Source organism: Heptranchias perlo, chromosome 2 (assembly GCF_035084215.1).
Source record: "Heptranchias perlo isolate sHepPer1 chromosome 2, sHepPer1.hap1, whole genome shotgun sequence".
Classification (NCBI taxonomy): Eukaryota; Metazoa; Chordata; class Chondrichthyes; order Hexanchiformes; family Hexanchidae; genus Heptranchias; species Heptranchias perlo.
In genome coordinates, this window is record NC_090326.1 from 45320736 (window position 1) to 45343915 (window position 23180).

Below are 23180 nucleotides of genomic sequence, written 5' to 3' on the forward strand. Positions count from 1 at the left end.
TGGAACTACACAAAACAATTGCAGCTTACATTTAACTGCAATTCTAATCCTGTATCTGATTAATAAGTTTCCAATATATAAACATTATCTCAACCAAATCATGGAAATCTATCTAATCTAGCTAGAATTTTGTCAATAACTAACTGTACAAGGCATTCTAAGCATCAGTTGGTTTTATTACTAAGTTTATATAGTACTGATATACTATTTTTAGTATAGTTTCCCTATCAACTTAATAGAATCTAGGAAGTGCTTCCCTCAATTGTTTAATGGATAAATACAGCATGTGATATGGTCCTGAACCATATACAGCAGAAAAATCTTGTTCTATCACCGGTTTGTGACATTAAATGATCTCAGATGGGGCTACAGTGGGAAGCACAACTGCACTCAAGTCTCTGCAGGAAGATTGGGTGGGGGGGTGGAGAAGGGAAAAAAAAAGAGAAAGGATTGCTTTCTAGTGACTCATGCTGTAAAAGGATCACATTCAGCTGCAATGTTCTCTGACCCAGAGCATTGAATGGCATGGGACGCTTGCCATGTAAGCTCAAATGTGAAGAATGGCCACTTGATCAAAGTACTGGAGTGTTGTCAACATCTATAAAACCATACATGGCATGAATTATAGGATAAGGAAGGGGTTTGGGGCAGGGCAACTCTATGGATGGCTTGTTTGACCCCCATTCTTACCATCTGATTTGAACCTGTGAACAGAGGTGCACAAACTCATATGGGGAGACCCTTCTCCAATTCTTTTAAGCCCCATAATAGGTGAACATAAAAGATCCCATGGCACTACTTGAAGAGGAGCAGGGTAGCTCTCCCAGTGTCTTGGCCAACATTTATCTCTCAAAAACCATCACCAAAACAGATTAACTGGTCACCTATCTCATTTCTGTTTGTGGGACCTTGCTGTGTGCAAAGTGGCTGCTGCGCTTGCTAACACAAGTGACTACACTTCAAAAGTGATTAACTGCTGTGAAGCGCTTTAGGGCAACCTGAGCATATGAAAGGCATTAGATAAATCCAAGTTCTTTCTTTACCACTTCATCAGCTCCGACACCAGGTCAGTGACTTGCTCTCTGGTCTCTGAAAATACTGCTTCATAACTCACTCTAGGAGGGACAAAAGTGGCATAGGTCAACACCTTCTGCCTGGGAGAAAGCATCTCACCTCCACTTGGTACCTGTCCTGATGAGAGACCAGAAATTTGCTGCATGAGTCTGCATTTTAACCAGCATGTAACTGGGTGGGTAGCAGCACAGCTCAAATTTTAACAAGTCCATCTGTTTTTGGGGCTATGCTTGTTATAAAAGAAAACATTGCTTACATATGATGAATGTTCGTGAAAGGACAGACACACAGATTTGGAGTGAAAAGGTAAGTACTCACCGTTTCATCTGAGCAGATAGAATGTACTTGGGTGCCAAACATCACAGCAGTGAAAATAAGGAAGAGGAGACCCTCAAAGCATAGAAGAATGAGGAGTATCACTGTGGATGGTGGCGAGAATGAACTGCATTCTGGGAAAGTAGAAGACAGAACAAACTAATATCAAACACAAATACATTGTACGATTTAGCAGTCATTCATAGGCTTGATTTAACAAAAATAAGTCATTGTATGGGATACTGTATCTATGAAAGCTCCCTATAGATTCGGGCAAAAAAATGCCACAAATTATTGTGAAGTATTGATAGCATGTGGTCACTTCTTTTAGAATAATTTATATATATCGATTATTTTCATAGCTTTGAAAAACAACCTTTGCCCCTTGTATGGAGAATGGTATATTGTTCTGTGAATTTTAATTTCCCTTTAAGCAGACATAAATTGAAAGGCAACACATCAGTGTTATTGCTTTTGATTTAATTACATGCAACGTTCCTTGATTAAAAAGCAGAGCTGATAACATTTTCATTTGATTGCTTGGAGGGAGAATTAGGCCGGCTCTAACAAAAAACAGAAATGACGTTTAACATCCAAATCTTTAACACATTCTTTCAACACATTTACAATGTCACTTTGAAGCATTTTTAACAAATTTTCACAATGAGTGCTATAAGTTATTTTGTGTGTCCAATGGCACAGTTATACTGAACACTGATATGCTGAATATATAATGGCCTGTTAGTCAAGTTGCCTCAATGATGCAGGATACATTTAGGCGGCAGCTCCACACTAAACCCACGCTCAGTTTTGTCACATATACATGCACATGGAGTGTACCTCCACGAGTACATCTGTAATTTAAAATATAGCAGGAACTGATGGGCAACACTAGCAAACATCTGAATCAGAGCTGCCATTAAAGTAGCATCAGAATGGGGGGGGGGCAGGTGCTGATTTACACTTAAAACTCTCATTCTGTGCATTACAACAGATGATTATAGATCTTAATTTTAAAAAAACTGCAGATTTTGAAAAGACAGAAAAAGCTGGAACACAGCAGGTAAATCAGAATTTGTGGAGAAGACAGACAGTTTACAATTCAGATTATTGATCTGATAGAATATCTACATCATAATCATAAAACTTTTTTAAAAAAAACATATTTCCCACAGCTTTAATGAGAAATGTTGGATTTCAACTTAAGGATGCAGTTATACTACTATTTGAGCATTGAGATAAAGCAGTTTTAGGTATGCAAAGTTAAAGTGGCAGTATTACCTAGGAATTACAGAGAGCAATAAAAACCCTGAAATGAAAGACTGTGTTCCCCCCCCACCACCCCCCAAAGCAGGTTAGATTGCTTACACATTCTAGAGAAAAAAATAAGAAAAATGCATTTCGGTATTTATACTTACTCGCCCACTCCTCTTCAAAACAATACAGAAAGTGGAAGCAAACCATGATAAGGGCATGTAGTGATATCAGAGCTATATACATCTGAAATACAGAACACAAGAGTAATTCAGTTAAATTTCATTATTAAAACTAGAAATTAGCATACAACATGGCAAAGGTTACTGGTAAGCCTGAAGATTGGGAAAACTTTAAAAACCAGCAAAGGATGACAAAGAATAATAAAGAGGGAGAAAATAAATTATGAGAGTAAACTAGCAAGAAATATAAAAACTGACAGTAAAAGCTTCTACAAGTATAGAAAAAGGAAGAGGGTAGCTAAAGTAAACATTTGTCCCTTAGAGGATGAGACTGGGGAAATAATAATGGAAAACAAGGAAATAGCAGAGGAATTGAACAGATATTTTGTATCTGTCTTCACAGTAGAAGACACTAATAATATACCAATAATAGTAGAAAATTAAGGGGCAAAGGGGAGCGAGTAACTAAAAAAAAAAATCACTATCACTAGAGAAAAAGTACTAGGTAAACTAATGGGTCGAAAGGCTGACAAGTCCCCTGGACCTGATGGCTTGCATCCAAGGGTCTTAAAGGAAGTAGCTACAGAGATAATGGATGCATTGGTTGTAATCTTCCAGAATTCACTAGATTCTGGAAAGGTCCCAGCGGATTGGAAAACCACAAACGTAACACCCGTATTCAAGGAGGGAGTGAGAGAGAAAGCAGGTAACTATAGACCAGTTAGCCTAACATCTGTCATTGGGAAAATGCTAGAATCCATTATTAATGAAGTAGTAGCAGGACATTGAGACTCATAATAAAACCATGTTGACTCTCCTTGATTGTATGAAGTGGAAATCATGTCTGACAAATTTATTAAAGTTCTTTGAGGAAGTAACGGGCAGGGTGGATAAAGGGGAACCAATGAATGCAGTTTATTTGGATTTCCAAAAGGCATTCGATAAGGTGCCACATAAAAGATTACTGCACAAGAGCTCATGGTGTTGGGGGTAATATACTGGCATGGATAGAGGATTGGCTAACTAACAGAAAACAGAGAGTCGGGATAAAAGGGTCATTTTCAAAATGGCAATCTGTAACTAGTGGGGTGCCGCAGGGATCGGTGCTGGGGCCTCAACTATTTACAATATAGACCAATGACTTGGATGAAGGAACAGACTGTCCCATGGCCAAATTTGCTGATGATACAAAGATAGGTGGAAAAGCAAGTTGTGATGAGGACACAAAGTATCTGCAAAGGGATACTGACAGGTTAAGCGAATGGGCAAAAATTTGGCAGATGGAATATAATGAGGGATAATGTGAAGTCAACCACTTTGGGAGGAAAAATAAAAAAGCAAAATATTATTTGAATGGAGAAATACTACAAAATGCTGCGGTACAGAGGGATCTGGTGTCCTCGTACATGAAACACAAAAAGTCAACATACAGGTGCAGCAGGTAATCCGGAAGGCAAACGGAATATTGGCCTTTATTTCTAGGGGGATGGAGTATAAAAGCAGGGAAGTCATGCTACAACTGTACAAGGTGCTGGTGACACCACACCTGGAGTACTGCGTACAGTTCTGGTGCTCCTATTTAAGGAAGGACATACTTGCATTGGAGGCAGCTCAGAGAAGGTCCACTAGGTTGATTCCAGGTATGGATGGGTTGTCTTATGAGGAAAGATTGAACAGGTTGGGTCTATACTCATTGGAGTTTAGAAGAATGAGAGGAGATCTTATTGAAACATACAAGATTCTGAGGGACTCAATAGGGTAGATGCTGAGAGGATGTTACCCCTCATGGAGGAATCTAAAACTAGGGGGCATAGTCTCAGAATAAGGGGTCGCCCGTTTAAGACGGAAATGAGGAGGAATTTCTTCTCCCAGAGGGTCGTGAATCTTTGGAATTCTTTACCCCAAAATATCTGTGGAGGCTGAGTCATTGAATACATTCAAGGCTGAATTAGACAATTTTTTGAACAGCAAGGGAGTCAAAGGATATGGGGAAAGGGCGGGAAAGTGGAGTTGAAGTAAAAATCAGATCAGCCATGATCTCATTAAATGGCAGAGCAGGCTCGAGGGGCCGAATGGCCTACTCCTGCTCCTATCTCTTATGGTCTTATTAAATGTTGATGCAGTGTATGTACTGGCTGCATCATTGTCCATAGTAAGCAATCATGAGCCAAGAGCACAGAGTCCAGGTGCAGACACAAGTCCACAGTACAAAACTAAATATCTTAAGTGGTGCCACATAACTAAGTTAACAGTAGATAACAGAATAAAAGATGAAATAATTTGTTTAGTACTAAAGAAACTGATAATTGAAAAAAAATTTCAATGATCTTTCACATGTAACTTAATTCTTTACAACACCAGAAGCACTGTTTTTATATTGGTATTGAATAGTGAAGCAATACCATACTGGTATAAAAAGTTAGCTGTATAAACATGTTTGGACTAGAGATATTATGCTATGGATTCAGTATGAAAATATGCTCATGTAGCATGAAACCAAAATTAGTATTCCAGCGGTCATTTTGGAAAAATAGACTCTAGCTTTATTTAAATCCACAATCTTTCTCAAAACAGTACGAGTTCATGAAGTTGGCCATTAGACTGACGTACACTAAGCACAAATTCAGTAGAATGAATTCTGACAAACTCAACAGACCAAAATGTTAGCCGTGTCTCAAGTCAATTTGATATAAAAAATCAGAAAGTGCTGGAAATACACCGCAGGTCTGAAGAGAGAAGTGATAGATTGAAGTTTCAGTTAGTACCTTTTGTCAGGAGCTGTCAGATCTGCTGTGTATCTCACACATTCTGTTTTTGTTGCAGATTTCTGCCATTTACAGTTTTTTTTTCTTTTCATCTAAACACATATCTGAAGTGATTAGAAATTGTTACTTCATCCCTACAGTCTTTATAACCAATTATAGATGCTGGTGCTAGCTTCATGAGAATTGCACCAACAATTTGAAGGCAAGTTGTATTTCTGATTTTGTAACATCTGTGGCATTTAGATTAGTGAATACAGGAAAAATACAAAAAGAAACTTCTATATAATAATACATATCCAGTTTACAAACAACAAATTGTTAAGTTTGATTATTCATGACTGAAATATATCTAAATGTTCAGGTCTACAGTGCACGTATTTTAGCAGTGCATGTATTTTAGCAGTGCACGGTTAAGAAACTTAAGACAGTGATTGGTGACCTTCTAATGTACTCTAGAATTTCCCAGGTGCTTAAAGCTATCCTGCAACATATCTCATAGATCAATAAAGATTAAATCTGGCACCTTTCAGATCAGGCACATGTGTGCTTTGGCTAGGGGATTTTCTTTTCTTCTCCTCAGTGGTTACAATTCTGTTATCTCCAGTCACAGCTGCTCCAATTTTCTCTGGTTTAAACTGGAAAGTCGCTCAGCTTTTCAAGCGAGTTTCTGCACCTGGTTAAGTGGCACAAATAAGGCAGATGGCCTTGTTGTATTTACTTGCACTCAGCTTACAGTGAGGATGCCATCAGGAATAAGACAGCACCTGCTAGAATCTGGCACGAAGACATGCAAAGCAGTAGAAATTACAGCTCTGCAGCACACTCACTCATGAAATGTGCAGAGCAGTGTTTCATATCACTAGGAAACTTGAGGCACAACAGCATAAAAACAGAGAAAATAGGAGCAGGAATAGGTCATTCGGCCCTTCGAGCCTGCTCCGCCATTCAATGATCATGGCTGATCCTCTATCTCAATACCATATTCCCGCTCTCTCCCCATACCCCTTGATGCCTTTTGTGTCTAGAAATCTATCTAGCTCCTTCTTAAATATATTTAGTGACTTGGCCTCCACAGCCTTCTGTGGTAGAGAATTCCATAGGTTCACCACCTTCCAAGTGAAGAAATTTCTCCTCATCTCAGTCCTAAATGTCCTATCCCGTATCCTGAGACTGTGACCCCTTCCTTCTGGACCCCCTCCAGCATCCAGTCTGTCTAGCCCTGGCAGAATTTTATATGTTTCAATGAGACCCCCTCTCATTCTTCTAAACTCAAGTGAATACAGGCTGAGTCGACCCAATCTCTCCTCATACGATAGTCCTGCCAGCCCAGGAATCAGTCTGGTGAACCTTCGCTGCACTCCCGCTATGGCAAATATATCCTTTCTTAGGAAAGGAGACCAAAACTGCACACAATACTCCATGTGTGGTCTTACCATGGCCCTGTATAACTGCAGTAAGACATCCTTGCTCCTGTACTCACATCCTCTTGCAATGAAGGCCAACATACCATTTGCCTTCCTAACAGCTTGCTGCACCTGCATGTTTGCTTTCAGTGACTGGTGTACAAGGACACCCAGGTCCCTTTGTACATTAACATTTCCCTAGCACCATTTAAAGCATAAATGCATCCATGAATTCTAATCAACAATTTATTTTCGGTAGCCTGCACAATTGCACATGTTAGTGCAGCTCAGGGTAGATGAGGCAACTTTGCAGTTCACAATGCCACTGAAATCAGAATGAGAAACCTAACGTCAAGAACATTCTTGGCTGCTTTAAGTATTTAACACACTCACACTATTAGCAATACTTACTGTAAACAATACAAAGTACTTCTGGTTATTCTCTCCCACACAGTTATTAACCCAGGGACAGTGGTGATCCATCTTTCGAATACATCTTTTGCATACACTGGAAGGCAATTTTCAATATTTAAAAAGGGAAGTACCAGTCATTTAATCAAAATTTCTTACAACTACTCAATAGTCAATGCGATACCTACCTTTCTAGTGGTCCTGAACGCAAAGAGTTTTTAAAAAGAGATTTTTTTAAAATTAAAACTAGTGTATTTTCAGAACAAAATACTTTTTATGCTCTCCTCCCCATCAAAAATGGTGTAAAGGTTAATCTTCTAGAGGATATTGCAATTGTGTTGATTTTCTCCATACTTCCTCATATGTACTCAGCTGCTGTTGACTAGAGTGGGTGTGTCCAGATTGACACCCACGCTGGGTTAAAATGCAACTCCTCAAAACAATTGTATCCCAAGCCATTGGAGTGGATTGTTGGGGTGAGGGAAAGCCTAAAATAAGTTGCTGTTAGAGAGGAGCTGGGAAAAAAGAATTCCAATTTTTGATGTACACTCAGACAACTGAATTTTGCTGACTTGGATCCTCTCCAAACATCATCCAGACTAGATCTGCAATGGAGTGCCTCGTTGATGTGGTCACTCCCTCCCTTTTCAATTAAGATTGAATTTTGAAACAATATCCTAGGAAATATTTAAACCTCAATTTCTGAATTAAGTCCACTCACTGTTTTATTGTGCAAACAGTAACTTTTCTGCTAAGTCAAAGATCATGATATAAATTCATTATTTTTTTTTATTCGTTCACGGGATGTGGGCGTCGCTGGCAAGGCCGGCATTTATTGCCCATCCCTAATTGCCCTCGAGAAGGTGGTGGTGAGCCGCCTTCTTGAACCGCTGCAGTCCGTGTGTTAACTTAAGGAGTTGAGTCAATGGAAATAACTACGGCAGAATGTTTGAAGGAGAAAAGATTTTCCTGAGCACTACCACTTAAAAAAGGCCAGCAATACTTATCGTTATGCTGTGACATGGCTTCAGCAAGTCTATTTTGTACAGGCCAGATGTTCTTCCCGCACCAAACATCTTTCAAAAATATTATTGGTGTTAAATCCATTCCTAGCATCTTTTGTTGTGTGAAATAAAAAAAATGCAATTTTATGACTGACATTTAATGAGAAGTTTTTGTAATGTAACTTGTTCCCTGGAAATGTTGATCTTAATTGACTTTACACATTTTTTCCACCTTTTCAAAATACCAAACATGGACACACCCTAGTTTTTTATTTGAACATTTTAGAAGGGAATGTTTGGAGTTATGTATTTTCTTGTTTCACGATTAGACATTCTTCAATATACTGCTATATATCAATCAAAAGATCAAAACCCTGTGCGACGTGATGACTGACCTGCAATTATTTTTTGCTATTTTAGAGTTGTGACTAAAGTGCACACCATTCAGAGGGCTATTTTCTGGCTGTGAATAAGGAATTTGTAAAACTACTCAAGCATAAAAACAGAACTCTAGGAGGCCATGGGTAGTTACAAAGAGGAGCTGTTGGATCATTGAAAGAGGGAATACAAACCAAAATTACTTGAACATATTGCGGCTTACGTCAGGTGTAAGGAATTTTAATGCTACCGCACGTCCAGGGTAATTTGCACGCAACAAGTAGGTAAAAGGTACGTCAAATAGAAGTGAATTTTCCCAGCCTTCTTTTCATTTTCTTTCTACCTTAACCATCCTTATTATAATATGTTGTACACTATAACGAATCTAGAATTAAGAGACTTCATTACTCAAATGGGTAATGTTGCCTTATTTCTATTTTAACCATGGAATTCCACTCAAAACCGTTTTTGTTGGTAACTGATAAGTTTGTTTACATACAAAAAAAAATGACCAGTGTAATCCTGAAAAGGGATTTTGAGAAAATTCAGTTCCATACCTGCAATGATGTGCTCGCTCTGGCTTGATGCTGCAACACTTGGGGCATTTATACACCACTTGGCCTGGCTTCAACTGTAAACTTTCAATGAATTCTTTAGTGGCATTCCCTTTTGGTACTGCACCCTGCCGAACAAACAGTGAATATTGCACAACGGCAGGTTAGCATAAGAAAACTGCTATCTTACTGTATTCCAAAGGACAGCTATGAATACTTGTAAAAACAAATGTCATAGTACTGCACAGAGTGTAACTGTAATTCTGCAAGTGCCACAGTACAAGGAAAATTCACCGTGAGAAGTAAAAACAGCACAGAATTGCACTGAACGTGCCTACTGAAACAGATTAATGCCACTTACAAAATGAGCATGTTTCAAGACTTCAATACATATAAAACAAATCTAGAACATCAATTTCTTCCCTATCATCCAAGGATTAATTTTTAAAAAAAAGTAGAGTACAATAACTATCAAATCGTGTTAAGTTACCAATTCCACAAGGACTATGATGTGTAAGCCAGAGTTACATTTTTAGGCTTTATCTCAGATTTTCCTTGGACACCCGTAAGAAAGTCTTTGCTTCCAACAAACTACCAAAAAGGAATCTACCTTTACCAGCCCAAATTAAGTAACTGTTACAAGACCAGGGGTGGAACAGAAACTGTTATTTAGTTTACTGGATTAAGTGTTGCCACATGATCTCATTGACTTCAGAAAGTGGTAGAATAAACCTGTAGCTGTGGCTACAAACTACTGAATGAAATAGGTTTTAAAGAAAGTTGTAGCAAGGATAACTATTAGATTGCAGTAATTACAAATGTTTACTATTCCTTCTCAGAATGTAGAATAAACAAACAGTCACATCGCCTGCATTAACACTCAATGTACAACTAGATCTGACCTTAATCTTACATGGTAATTTTGCTGCTAATCCACCAGTTTCCTGCCTAACCCCTCCCTTTCATGGCCTCAGGAGGATTGCTGATTTATAGCAAATCAGCTGAAGATACTTTCCAAATTCTTTGAAAATAGACTAAACAAAGGAAATTAAAAGTGGAATTTTAAGCTCAAATAGAGTTCTTAAACAAAAAAAACCACACAATAAAATAATGCTAGACTTACAAGTACATACCCAAGATCAACAAACTCAGACTAAACAAGCGTGACTCTAAATGCATTAACTAATTAAGAGTGAAATAAAGAGGAAAAATACCCTCTACAAATCCTGCCAGGAGAAAGGACTCACTGGGATGAATACAGGATCATATATAAAACAAGTAAAGAACATAAGAAATTGGAGCAGGAGTAGGCCATACAGCCGCTCGAGCCTGCTCCGCCATTCAATAAGATCCTGGCTGATCTTCAACCTCAACTCCACTTTCCCGCCCGATCCCCATATCAAGTTAAAGATATTCAGAAAGGCAAAGAGACCTAAAAAACAAACATATCTGCAGAAGCAAAATATTACAATAAAAATTATTTTAATACTACAATAGCAAAGGGAACTATCAGAAGATGAGAACATAAGAGCTGCAAATGGGCTTGAAACAGACGATTAGCACAAGGTAGAACATACCTTGAATGATTACTTCCTCCAAGTATTCACAAGAGAAGGCATGATTATGCTTCCCTGCCCCCACCCCCCTGCACTCCACCTCAACAAGAAGTACCAAAGCAAAATTCAGGGTTTTGATATAAGTGAAAGGTTAGTCCTAGATAAGCTGAAAGTCCTGAAAACAAATAAATGCCCAGGTATAGATGGTATTTATCCTAGAATGTTGAGACAGTGAGAAGATTTGTGAAATACTGCATCATTATGAGGGAGTCAATGGGAACACCAGTAGAATGTAACAGAACAGAACTACAGGCCCATGAGTCTTACTTCAATTCCACATAAAATAATGGAATTATCAGGAGTAAACTTGAGTATCTGTACTGCAAGAATCTAGTAAATAGCAAACTTTAGGAAGAGAAGATCCTACCTGACCAACCACCTTGATTCCTTTGAAGAAGTCACACCCCAAGTCAATGGCGTCAAACCCTATGATGTGGTGTACTTAAGACTTCCAAAAGGTATTTGGAAAAGTTCCACATGAAAAGTTACTGATTAAGCTGGAACCTCTGGGGATTTCTTTTGCATACCAGACCGTAATGTGTATTCTCTGCAGCCTGAACTCACATTTGAAGGCAAAAATTTCCTCCAACTAAATATTGGGAAGACAGAAGTCATTGTCTTTGGTCCCCGCCACAAACTCCGCTCCCTAACCACCGACTCCATCCTTCTCTCTGGCCACTGTCTGAGGTTGAACCAGACCGTTTGCAACCTCGGCGTCTTAATTGATCTTGAGATGAGGTTCCGACCACATAATTCACTCCATCACCATGACCACCTGCTTCCACCTCCGTAACATCGCCCGTCTCTACCCCTGCCTCAGCTCATCTGAAAACCTCTCCTATGCTCTTCTGGCTGGCCTCCCATCTTCCACCCTCCATAAACTTGATCTCATCCAAAACTCTGCTGCCCTTATCCTAATTCGCACAACATCCCGTTCACCCATCACACCTGTGCTCACTGACCTACACTGGCTCACAGTCCGGGAACGCCTCAATTTTAAAATTCTCATCTTCGTTTTCAAATCCCTCGGTGGTCTCACTCCCCCCATCTCTGTAACCTCCTCCAGCCCTACAACCCTCCAAGATCTCTGCGCTCCTTCAATTCTTGCCTCTTACACACCCCCAATTTTAATCACTCCACCATTGGCAGCCGTGCCTTCAGCTGCCTAGGCCCTAAGTTCTGGAATTCCCACCCGAAACTTGTTCACCTCTCCTCCTTTAAGATGCTCCTTAAAACATACCTCTTTGACCAAGCTTTTGGTCACCTGGCTTAATATCTCATGTGGCCCTGTGTTAAATTTTATTTGATAACACTCCTGTGAAGCGCCTCGGGACGTTTTATTGCATTAAAAGTACTATACAAGTGCAAGTTGTTGCTGTTGAAGTGGCTGCCAGCCTCCTGTACAAAGATATTAAAATACATAGATTTAAATTTTATTAGAAATGTGACCAAAACACCCTTTTCATCACAATTGTGCAGAAGTAGCTTTTCTTGGTATTATATTGAAGGAATATGTGCTTTAAATGTACCACATTCTGCACAAGTAGTTTTAAACTAATTTAATGAGTAGATTTTCCAATCCAGCCTGTATCACTGCTCCAACCCAGCAATGGCTTAGGTTCAGAGTCAGACAAGAAGATAGTGAATCTATTGACAAAAAAAACTGCAGATGCTGCAAATCTGAAACAAAAAGTGCTGGATACACTTGACGAGTCAGGCAGCATCTGTGAAGAAAGGACAAATGTTGAAATTTTAGGCATAGCTCCCTTTCTTTAGTGAACATATTGAAATTGTCTTCTGCATCCCAACATGCCTGGGAAACTAGGTCAACCTACAGCTGTACACTTTTGCCCATCTGCAATCAGATCCCTGTTTTCCAGGCATCACTGGACGACATGTGCACACATCCGTGGACCTGATTTTTGAAAGAAAATAGAAAATGTAATTTAAAAAAAAATCAAATTGGGTTCTTACTGATCCACTAGCCCAAAATAAGCAGGAACTCAACAATTGCACTGGTGGGGGGGGGGGGGGTGGGGTGGAAGAGGGAAAGTCAGTACAATCCAATTTTAACTGGTCCATATAATTATGTACATATACACTGTAAAAGTTAGACATTCTACAACTACTGATCATGTGCTAGAGTATATTGAAAGTACTTCCTCCAATTATATACAATTGGGAGAATACACTAAAGAACACTGCAGTAATCAGTTAGCAATTTACTTTCAGCTTTGGATTGAAATAGTTGCTGACTAAAGCAAAGTGGGCATTTCCTGACATCAACAGAATGAGCAAATAGCTTTCTATCTGACCTAAATTCAGGTCTCCATCAGAATGCGATGCAGTGCAGGAAAGAATACGTCTAAACATCTGAGTTAAATAGAATGTACTGCACAGAAACAGGCTAATTGGCCCAACTGGTCCACCCTCGTCCCATCCTTCACCTAATCCTATCAGCATAGCTTTCCTTCCAGTGGATTGGAAGGTAGCAAATGTAACACTGCTATTCAAGAAAGGAGGGAGACACACTACAGGCCAGTTAGCCTTACATCAGTAGTCAGAAAAATGCTGGAATCTATTATTAAGGATGTGGCAAGAGGGCACTTAGAAAATCATAATATGATTAGGCAGAGTCAACATGATTTTATGAAAGGGAAATCATGTTTGACAAATCTATTAAGAGTTTTTTGAGGATGTAACTAGCAGGATAGATAAAGGGGAACCAGTGGATGTAGTACATTTGGATTTTCAAAAGGCATTCAATTAGGTGCCACACAAAAGGTAAGGGCACGTGGGGTTGGGGGTAATATATTGGCATGGATAGAGGATTGGTTAACGGACAGAAAACAGTAGAAATAAACAGGTCATTCTCAGGTTGGCAGATTGTAACTAGTGGGTGCCACAAGGATCAGTACTTGGGCCTCAGCTATTTACAATCTATTGACTTAGATGAAGGGACCGAGTGTAATGTATCCAAGTTTGCTGATGATATAAAGCTAGGTGGGAAAGTAAGCTGTTAGGAGAAGAAAGAGTCTGCAAAGGGATATAGGCAGGTTAAGTGAGTGGGCAAGGAAGTGGCAAATGTGAGGATATTCACTTTGGTAGGAAGAACAGAAAATTTTTTAAATGGTGAGAAACTATTAAATGTTGGTGTTCAGACGGATTTGGGTGTCCTTGTACACGAAACACAAAATTAACATGCAGGTACAGCAAGCAATTAGGAAGGCAAATGGTACATTGGCCTTTTATAGCTAGGGGGTTGGAGTACAAGAATAAGGAAGTCTTGCCACAATTGTACAGGGCTTTGGTGAGACCACACCTTGAGTACTGTGTACAGTTTTGGTTGTCTTATCTAAGGAAGGATATACTTGCCATCGAGGCAGTGCAACGAAAGTTCACTAGATTGATTCCTGGGATGAGAGGGTTGTCCTATAAGGAGAGATTGAGTAGAATGGGCCTGTACTCAATGGAGTTCAGAAGAATGATAGGTGATCTCATTGAAAATACAAGATTTTGAGAGGGCTTGACAGGGTAGATGCTGAGAGGTTGTTTCCCCTGACTAGAGAGTCTAGATCTAGGGGGCATAGTCTCAGGATAAGGGGTCGGCCATTTAGGACGGAGATGAGGAGAAATTTCTTCATTCAGAGGGTTGTGAATCTTTGGAATTTTCTATCCCAGAGGGCTGTGGATGCTCAGTCGTCTAGTATATTCAAGACTGAGATCGATAGATTTTTGGACACTAAGGGAATCAAGGGATATGAGGATTGGGTGGGGTTGAGGTTGAAAATCAGCTACGATCCCACTGAATGGCGGAGTAGGCTCGAGGGGCCATATGGCCTACTCCTGCTATTTCTTATGTTCTTAAGTTCCTTTCTCGCTCACGTGTTTATCTAGCTTCCCCGTAAATAGATCTATGCTATTCGCCTCAACTACTCCTTGTGCTAGGGAGTTCCACATTTTAACCACTCTCTGGGTAAAGAAGTTTCTCCTGAATTCCCTATTGGATTTATTAGTGACTACCTTTTATTTATGGCTCCTAGTTCTGGTTTCTCCCGCAAATGGAAACATCTTCTATACGTCTACCCGACCAAACCATTTCATAATCTTAAAGACCTCTATCAGATCACCCATCCACCTTCTCTTTTCCAAAGAGAGCCCCAGTATGTTCACACCACTTCACACCTTTTGCCAGTTGAAGTAACTACCTTTAACCCCTACTCTCTTTTCTGTTTTTAGCCAGCTTGCTATCCATTCTGCTACTTGTCCCCTGACTCCACATGCTCTGACCTCAGCCATGAGTCTATTATGTGGTACTTTATCGAAGGCCATTTGAAAATCCAAATATATTACATCTACATTATCCTTGTCTACCCTTTCTGTTACCTCTTCAAAGAATTCAATAAGGCTGGTCAAGCATGACATTCCCTTTTGAAATCTGTGCTGACTACTCTATTATATTTTCGGTTTCTAGATGTTTTTCTATTACATCTTTGAGTAAAGATTCTATTATCTTTCCTACCACCGTTAAGCTGACTGATCTGTAGTTCCCTGGACTCTCCCCTTAACTTCTTTTAGCATGCGTGGATGCAATCCGTCCAGACCAGGGTTTTCTTTTAATCCCTTCTAAGTTTGATTAGTTGATCAATTATCTCCCTCCTTTCTATCTTAAGTTTCTTTATATCATTTTTGATCTCTTCTTCTGATATCACATCCGCATTGTTAGTCAACGGGTACAGTAGCATAGAGGTTATGTTACTGGACTAGTAATCCAGAGGCCTGGGCTAATAATCTGGAGTCATGAGTTCAAATCCCATCATGGCAGCTGGGGAATTTAAATTCAATTAATTGAATCAAATCTGGAATTTAAAAAAACTAGCATCAGTAATGGCCACGAAACTACCGGATTGTCGTAAGAACCCATCTGGTTCACTAATGTCTTTTAGGGAAGGAAACCTGCCGTCCTTTCCTGGTCTGGCCTATATGTGACTCCAGACCCACAGCAATGTGGTTGATTTTTAAATCGCCCTCTGAAATGGCCTAGCAAGCCACTCAGTCAAGGCGGCGGCTCACCACCACCTTCTCAAAGGCAATTAGGGATGGGCAATAAATGCTGGCCTTGCCAGCGACGCCCACATCCCATGAACGAATAAAAAAAAGACTTCCTGATAAATACTGAGGCAAAGTAATTATTCAATTTTTCTGCCGTTTTGCTGTCATTATCGGAGTTTATCTTTTGTAATTTGTGTGTCTGTAGAACACTTTCTTTTTATATTCCTTGATAATTTAATTTTGTAGTTCCTCTTAGATATCCTAATTGTTTTTCTGATTCCTTTCCTAACCTCTTCGTATTCCCTTTTGTCATTCTCTCCTTTATTGTCTACGTACTTAGTGTACGCCTTTTTCTTTAGTTTCAATTTCACCCATATCTCTTTATTCATCCATGGTGTTTCATTATTGGCTAATATATCCTTGTTTTTTAGCGGAATATATTTCTCCTGAACACTATTGATCACTATTTTAAATATTTCCCACTACTGTTCCATATCTGTAATTTTTTTTTCCAGTTTACCTTTCCTAGTTCCATTCTGATCCCCTCAAAATTAGCTTTTACCCCATCTATTACTTTGATATTTGCTTTACTTGCCTCTCTCTCAACATTTATCTTAAACTTTATTATATTGTGAACGCTATTGCTTAGATTTCCCCAATGTTTACTTCTCTTATCTGCTCTGATTCATTTCCCATTACTAGATCCAGCAGTGATTCCTCTCATGTTGGGCTTCTTACATACTGGATAAGAAAGGAGTCCTGAACATACTAAAAACTTTATTGCCTTTCCCCCCTTCCCTACCTCTTCTTGCCAATTAATTTGGGGGTAGTTGAAGTCTCCCATGATTATTATTCTATTTCTTTTAATCATTTCATAGATTTGCTTACACATTTCTTCCTCCACTTCCCTTCCATTATTAGGTGGTCTGTGGAATAATACAAATACACATTAACAGTGTAAAAATGGAGGTAGTATTTGCTTCATAAATACTTGAGAAGTATACTTTATGCCCTTGTGTCCATGACAGACAGAGCTAAAAAGTTATACACTTAAAAAAAAGTTATTGTACCTTCACTGTTCTTCAAAGGAAAAGTAATGAGGAATTGTGCAATAAATTTGGAGTAACACACCTTGCAATTACTTTCCATATCACTGGAGTAAGTGGCATCTCATCTGCTCATTTTGGGGAAGACCATTCAAGCAAAGTGGATTGAATCACAAAGCAATGTCATAATGACATAAGAATTAAGAATAGGAAACGGTCACTAGACTCAACAAGGCCACCCCGGGCATCAATCCCACTTTCCTGCCATCTCACGATATTCCCCTATTCCATCTTATATCAGAATCAAATTTTGCTGCCGCAGCACCGAACTGCCCTAACTAAAGTGCCCTAACTAAAGTCACAAAGGTATACTAAGGATGCTCCGCTCTCTTTCACTGGACAAGTTGCTGATGGCGTTGAAATCTCCATCGCAAAACAGGCCAATAAGATCCTAGATAACAATAACATGGGAAAATTAACATACAAGGGAGTCTTTGGGGGGGCAGGAAAGAGAAGACAAATTCATTCCAAAAAGAAATGGGCAAGACATCTGTTGGCTCCAGAAGCAGAAGTGATGATAGGCTATTAGATATACAAGAAAATTAGCTTTCATAGGATAACTGACATGAGTGACCTTCAAATTAAAATTTAAAGACACATAGTTGGGGGAAAAATAAAGAAATGAGGATGTTCGAAGTAGGATCGTAAGTTCAGATTTTCTATTATGCAAATACAGAAAAAAGATGGAAAAGGGATTAGATAAGGTTTGAACTTTGATAAATAGAGCTGAGTGAGCAGCAATTAAAAGCTCAAGTGATAGTAGGCACATGACGGAAATATTTATTTCAATGCTTGTGGAGATTATGGTTTCAGATTTACATTTTGGTGGGATAAAAGGTATTGTGGTCTAAATGTACATAGTGTCAAGCGCTCAATTTAATGAACAGGGCTTTATTTTTCATTAAACCATACAGTTTCTTTAAGTGCAATCAAATCTAGGTTTTCTGTTCATGTAAATATTGTCTTGTGAAATGTGTTTCATCTCAACTCACAGGAAGACTGAAACAACTGGTTGAAGAACCACTGCATTATTAACTCTCGCATCGTGTTCGATTACACTGTAACAAGACCATGAAATCTCACTACACTAATTGAGAAACTAATGATTCTGCAAATGTGGTGTAGGAGCAAGAATAGGCCATTCTGCCCTTCAAGCCTGTTCTGCCATTCAATTAGATCATGGCTGATCTGTAACTCATGTCCCTTCATACTCTTGCCTAACAAAAATATATCGATCTCAATCTTTAAAATTTCAATTGACTCAGTATCCACAGCCTTTTGGAAGAGCGAGTTCCAGATTGTTATTACCCTTGGTGTGAAAACTTCTTCCTAATTTCACTTCTAAACAGCCTAGCTTTAATTTTAAGATACTGCCCCCTTGTTCTGGATTTCCCCCACCAGAGGAAACAGTTTATCTGTATTTACAGTATCGAATCCCTTTATTATTTTTAAACACCTCAATTAGACTGCACCCTCAACCTTCTAAAGTCAAGAGAATACAAGCCAAGTTTATGCAACCTGTCCTCAGTTTAATCCTGGTATAATTCTGGTGAATCTGCACTGTACCCCTTCCAAGGCCAATATATCTTTCTTGAGGTGTGATGCCCAAAACTGAGCACAGTACTCCAGATGGGGTCTGAACAAGGCTCTGTACAATTGAAGCATCACTTCCTTTTTAAATTCCATTCCCCTGGAGATAAAGGCCAACATTCCATTATCCTTTTGATTACTTTTTGTACCTGTGCACTAGCATTTAGTGATTTCTGCACATGGACACCTAAATTCCTTTACTCCTCCACAGCTCCGAGTCCCTCACCTTTAAGACAATATTCCGATTTGTCTTTCTCAGATCCAAAGTGGATAATCTGGCTTTAACTACAACACAATGGCATATGTTGCATATAGTGCCTGCTTACTCTGTACTTTTAAAAAAATGGATAGAGCACCTGGTGCTGAAAACTAGAAACCTAAATGTCACATTGCCAGTGTCCTATACCCAAACTCGCAAAAGCAATATGCTGTTGCCCTAGATATTGCAGCAGACAATTGCTTGAATAACGATCACTCTCGCAAGATTCAAACCCTGTGGACTGCTGAACACAGCAGCTCAGCAAAAGCCATTGTTATTTAATATAGAGTTCCAATATTCCACAATTATTTTCAGACTAAAAATGTTGAGTTTATCCGGGTATTAGATCGTTTGTTCAGGCCATGGCATTTTAACAATGAATGGTCCAAAGGAAATTAGACAATCCATACATTAATTACTCTTACAACAATTTGACAGTTTCCCATTTAGATACATAAACTGACTACATTTCTATTAAGTCCTATATAACACATCCTAACATATATAACTGTACATTTTGTCCCAGGATTTGACGTACTGATACTAATATACTATGGTCAGAGGGAACAAAACATACATAAATTCCTACATTACAACAGTGACAATACTTCAAAAGTACTTCATTGGCTGTAAAACACTTTGGGACGTTCTGAGGTTGTGAAAGGCGCTAAATAAATGCAAGTGCTTTCTTTAAATCATATGTTGTAACATTGAGATGCACTTACTGATTGTTGCTTCTAATTCAAATTATTCATTCGTTACCATCACCAGTTCTTTCACCTTGGTGTTAAAGAGCCCAAAAGTTTCTTCCCAGACAATCCAAATTTGAAAGATCAAAGTCAATAAAATATATACTGCTGGGTGTTTTTCCAGTTCAAGTGGAGATACTAGTACAAGAATTTCATAGTTACCATTACGCTTCACTGACATTTTAAAAGGAGAAAATGTGCAATAGCCTTTCTCCTACAGTATGGTATGTAACATTATTCTAAGTTCACCTAGTATACAAACTCTAAGCAAATTTAATTTTAAAAAAGTTTCACTATATAAAACTATGCATGTCAGCAATACTCTCAAAACCCACTCTGCAAACCATGTTGACAGAGGTGGTTACAAGTTAAGAATGCAAAATAAAAACAGAAACTGATGGAAACACTCAGCAAGTCAGACAGCATCTGTGGAGAAAGAAACAAGAGTTAACGTTTCAGGTCAACGACCTTTCATCAGAACTGGAAGATTAAATAGTTTTTAAGTAAGTACAGAGCCAGGAAAAGGGGGTGGAAGAGGAGGGGAGGAAAGAACAAAAAGGATGGTCTCTGATAGGGTGGAGGACAGGAGTGATTAAATGCCAAAAGGAATGATGGTGCAAGGCAAGGAGGGTGGTAACAGGCCAAGTAAAGAAACAAAAGATGGGTCTAGAGGATGGGTTAAGAATGCAAACATCAGCCTCAATGAAAGCAAATGGGTTGTGCTCTTTGATTAGATGTGTACTTTGTGCACATGCCAAAGATTGGACAATTTTTTCATGTTACAAATTCAGCACAGTACTCAACTAAACTCAAAGACTGAGTTGCTCTCTGTGACTTTTTTATGCATCCAGTAATAGAAATTTTAAAGACCCTTTGCAGATGCCTTTTTATTTCTGCTGCTAAGTAAAGCCAAATCACATATGAACTCACAAGGATCAGGTTTGTTTGAATGTGGAATTACAAATACATATCAATCCAGTACCAGGTGGGAAAAATCACTTTTCCTGTTCTTCTTTTCTCCTCCTCCCCACCCCAACCTCCTCAACTTATATTTTCCCAGCAAGTTATTTTGTTTACAGCTAAAGCATCCCACACCATGCCTTCTCTCCAGCCAAAGGGACAGACTGGAATCCCAATCCTGGGCCTCCAGTGCCACTCTAATCAGCTGCCAGATGTATAAAAGCAGGGCCTCTTCCTCACCATGCATTGAGCCACTTACAAAATTATTAGGTGAAACATTTTTGAAACTATAAAGGTGACAAAATGGGGCTCACAGAAGGCTACTTCATCAGAAGTATTTCCAAGTTAAAGCATCTTAGTTAACTGTAAATGACTCAAATTTAACATACAAGTCATGAGCAAATGTTTTCATACTTGCCCGAAGCTCCAAATGGTTTTTCAAACATGTGTGGGGTACTCCTTGGAAGTATTGATACACTCCCTTAAAATGGGAGATGGGCTGAATAGAATACAGGAAACACGATGATACCCCATAAGGGACATCAACAATTCCTCCCCTACAATGAGTTCTTGATGTCAACCAAAAACCATAAGGTGGTTGGGGGGGGGGGGGGCGGGGGGGGGCAGGAAAGAGGCCTTAAAATGAGTTATCTTGTGTTACTCCCATATCTAGCAAAAGAAGTTTGACAGCAGCATTAGCAGGGCCTGGGAGAAGTTTCACACTGCTTTGGATGTGGATGGTGACTGGGAGAAAATTAACACGTTGCAGTCAAGAAAGTATATAGGATATTTAAATCACAAATACCCAATAAGCACAATTTCTCGTCCATTTTGGCATAGAGACATATAGAGTGATTCGTCAGCACAAAAATATTACCTCAGGCTTTCTCTAGTTCCTAGGAAATCCATAAAAAACCTCTTTGCTCTTAGCTGCTTCCTATCAATCACACGGTCAACTCAGAGCATTCTTCCACCTGATAAATCCCCAATGTTATGCATTATACACAAATAACTATTTACAGAAGGAACGCAATTCCTTTCCATTGTGCAAAGACCAAGGAACCACAATCTCTTGCCTTCGCTTGTTAATTTTTTTTCCCTCCCTTCTCTTCTAAAGACACTGATTCCTTGTTGGATTATAGTTCCACAGAAGCAGGGCAACCTGCTGTTATACATGTGTGAGCCTCAATGATGAGTACAAGCAGGCCATTCAGCCACACTCAGACTGGAGGCTGCTGTGGACGAGGTTGGGAAGGAAGGAGCGAACAAAGACAGAAATGAAATAACTGCCAGGTCCATTCCTGGCACACATTCAGTGTCAGTATGGGTCACAGGTTAGCAGTCAGAAGTAGAAATCATAGCTAGTTTTCCTCACCATAACCCAGTGACAGCGAGGCCAATTGCAACATCCGCTCTTCTGCCCCAGCTGAGATCAGCTAACACACAGATTATGGAATGAACCAAGGACCTTCCTCAACAGCTCACCTGAATCTCACTAGCCACTGGGAGAGATGTTACAGCAGTGTAGACTAGTAATATAAATAAAGATTGCTATTCAGCTTTCTCCGTGTCACTTTTTTTTATAGTCCGACTTAACTACACATTGCATTTTGATGAATTTTATCAACCCTGTGGTAGCTCACCTATTTCAGTTATAATACATATTTATGATTTCTACAATCACCAGAGGCTGCACAATAGAAAGATACTCAGGCGTAAGCTCACTCCTCAGTCAAGTGGAAAAACCTTCTGCAGATTTAAAGGAAGGTCTCAAATTGGGGTTGTAGCTTTAGTCAGTCTTCAAAAGCTGCAACTGATCCATTACTTAACTAACACAAATAAGTACTTACAGGAAAATCAATAGATAAGAGATGCATTTGCACACAATTAACAGGCACTGTAATCTTGAGAAGCATAAGATTTCTCAAATAGATGAAATACAACACAAATTGAGTGGATTCTAAACCACCTATTTCTAGACAGCGGAAGTTAGTGAACTAATTTTACATCTTATGAGATGAGAATAAAATGAAATTCTTACAAATCTAGGTTTATGCTCTTGAAATTGATCCCACCACAAACCCCGTATCCTTACCACTAATTCCATCCTCCTCCCTGGCCACGGACCGCCAACCACAGCATCCCATTCAACTCCGAGCTGAGCTTTCGACCCCATACACACTCCATCACAAAGACTGCCTAATTATATCACCATAACATCGCCCGTCTCTGCCCCAGCACATCTGCTGCTGCTGAAATCCTCATCCATGCCTTTGTCACTTCCAGACTCGACGAGGACAATGCTCCCCCAGCCGGCCTCCCATCCTCCATAAACTTCAGCTCATCCAAAACTCTGCTGCTCGTATTCTAACCTACACCAAGTCCTGTTCACCCATCAGCTGTGTGTTCGCTGACCAACATTTGCTCCCGGTCCCTCAACGCCTCCAATTTAAAATTCTCATCTTCATGTTTAAATCCCTTCATGGCCTTGAACTTTCCTACCTCTTC

General features: G+C 39.4%; 1 protein-coding gene across 4 annotated transcripts in view; it reads right to left on the bottom strand.

Annotated features, from left to right (window-relative positions):
* LOC137338520 (palmitoyltransferase ZDHHC3-like) overlaps positions 1-23180 on the bottom strand; it is a 55649-nt gene that overhangs the window by 20791 nt on the left and 11678 nt on the right. For all 4 annotated transcript variants that reach the window (XM_068001823.1, XM_068001826.1, XM_068001825.1 and 1 more), the window contains exons 3-6: positions 9344-9468; positions 7405-7501; positions 2808-2889; positions 1393-1523 (exon numbers count right to left, since the gene is read on the bottom strand). In XM_068001823.1, coding sequence (XP_067857924.1) covers positions 1393-1523; positions 2808-2889; positions 7405-7501; positions 9344-9468 — 435 coding nt within the window. The remainder of the gene's footprint in view (positions 1-1392; positions 1524-2807; positions 2890-7404; positions 7502-9343; positions 9469-23180) is intronic.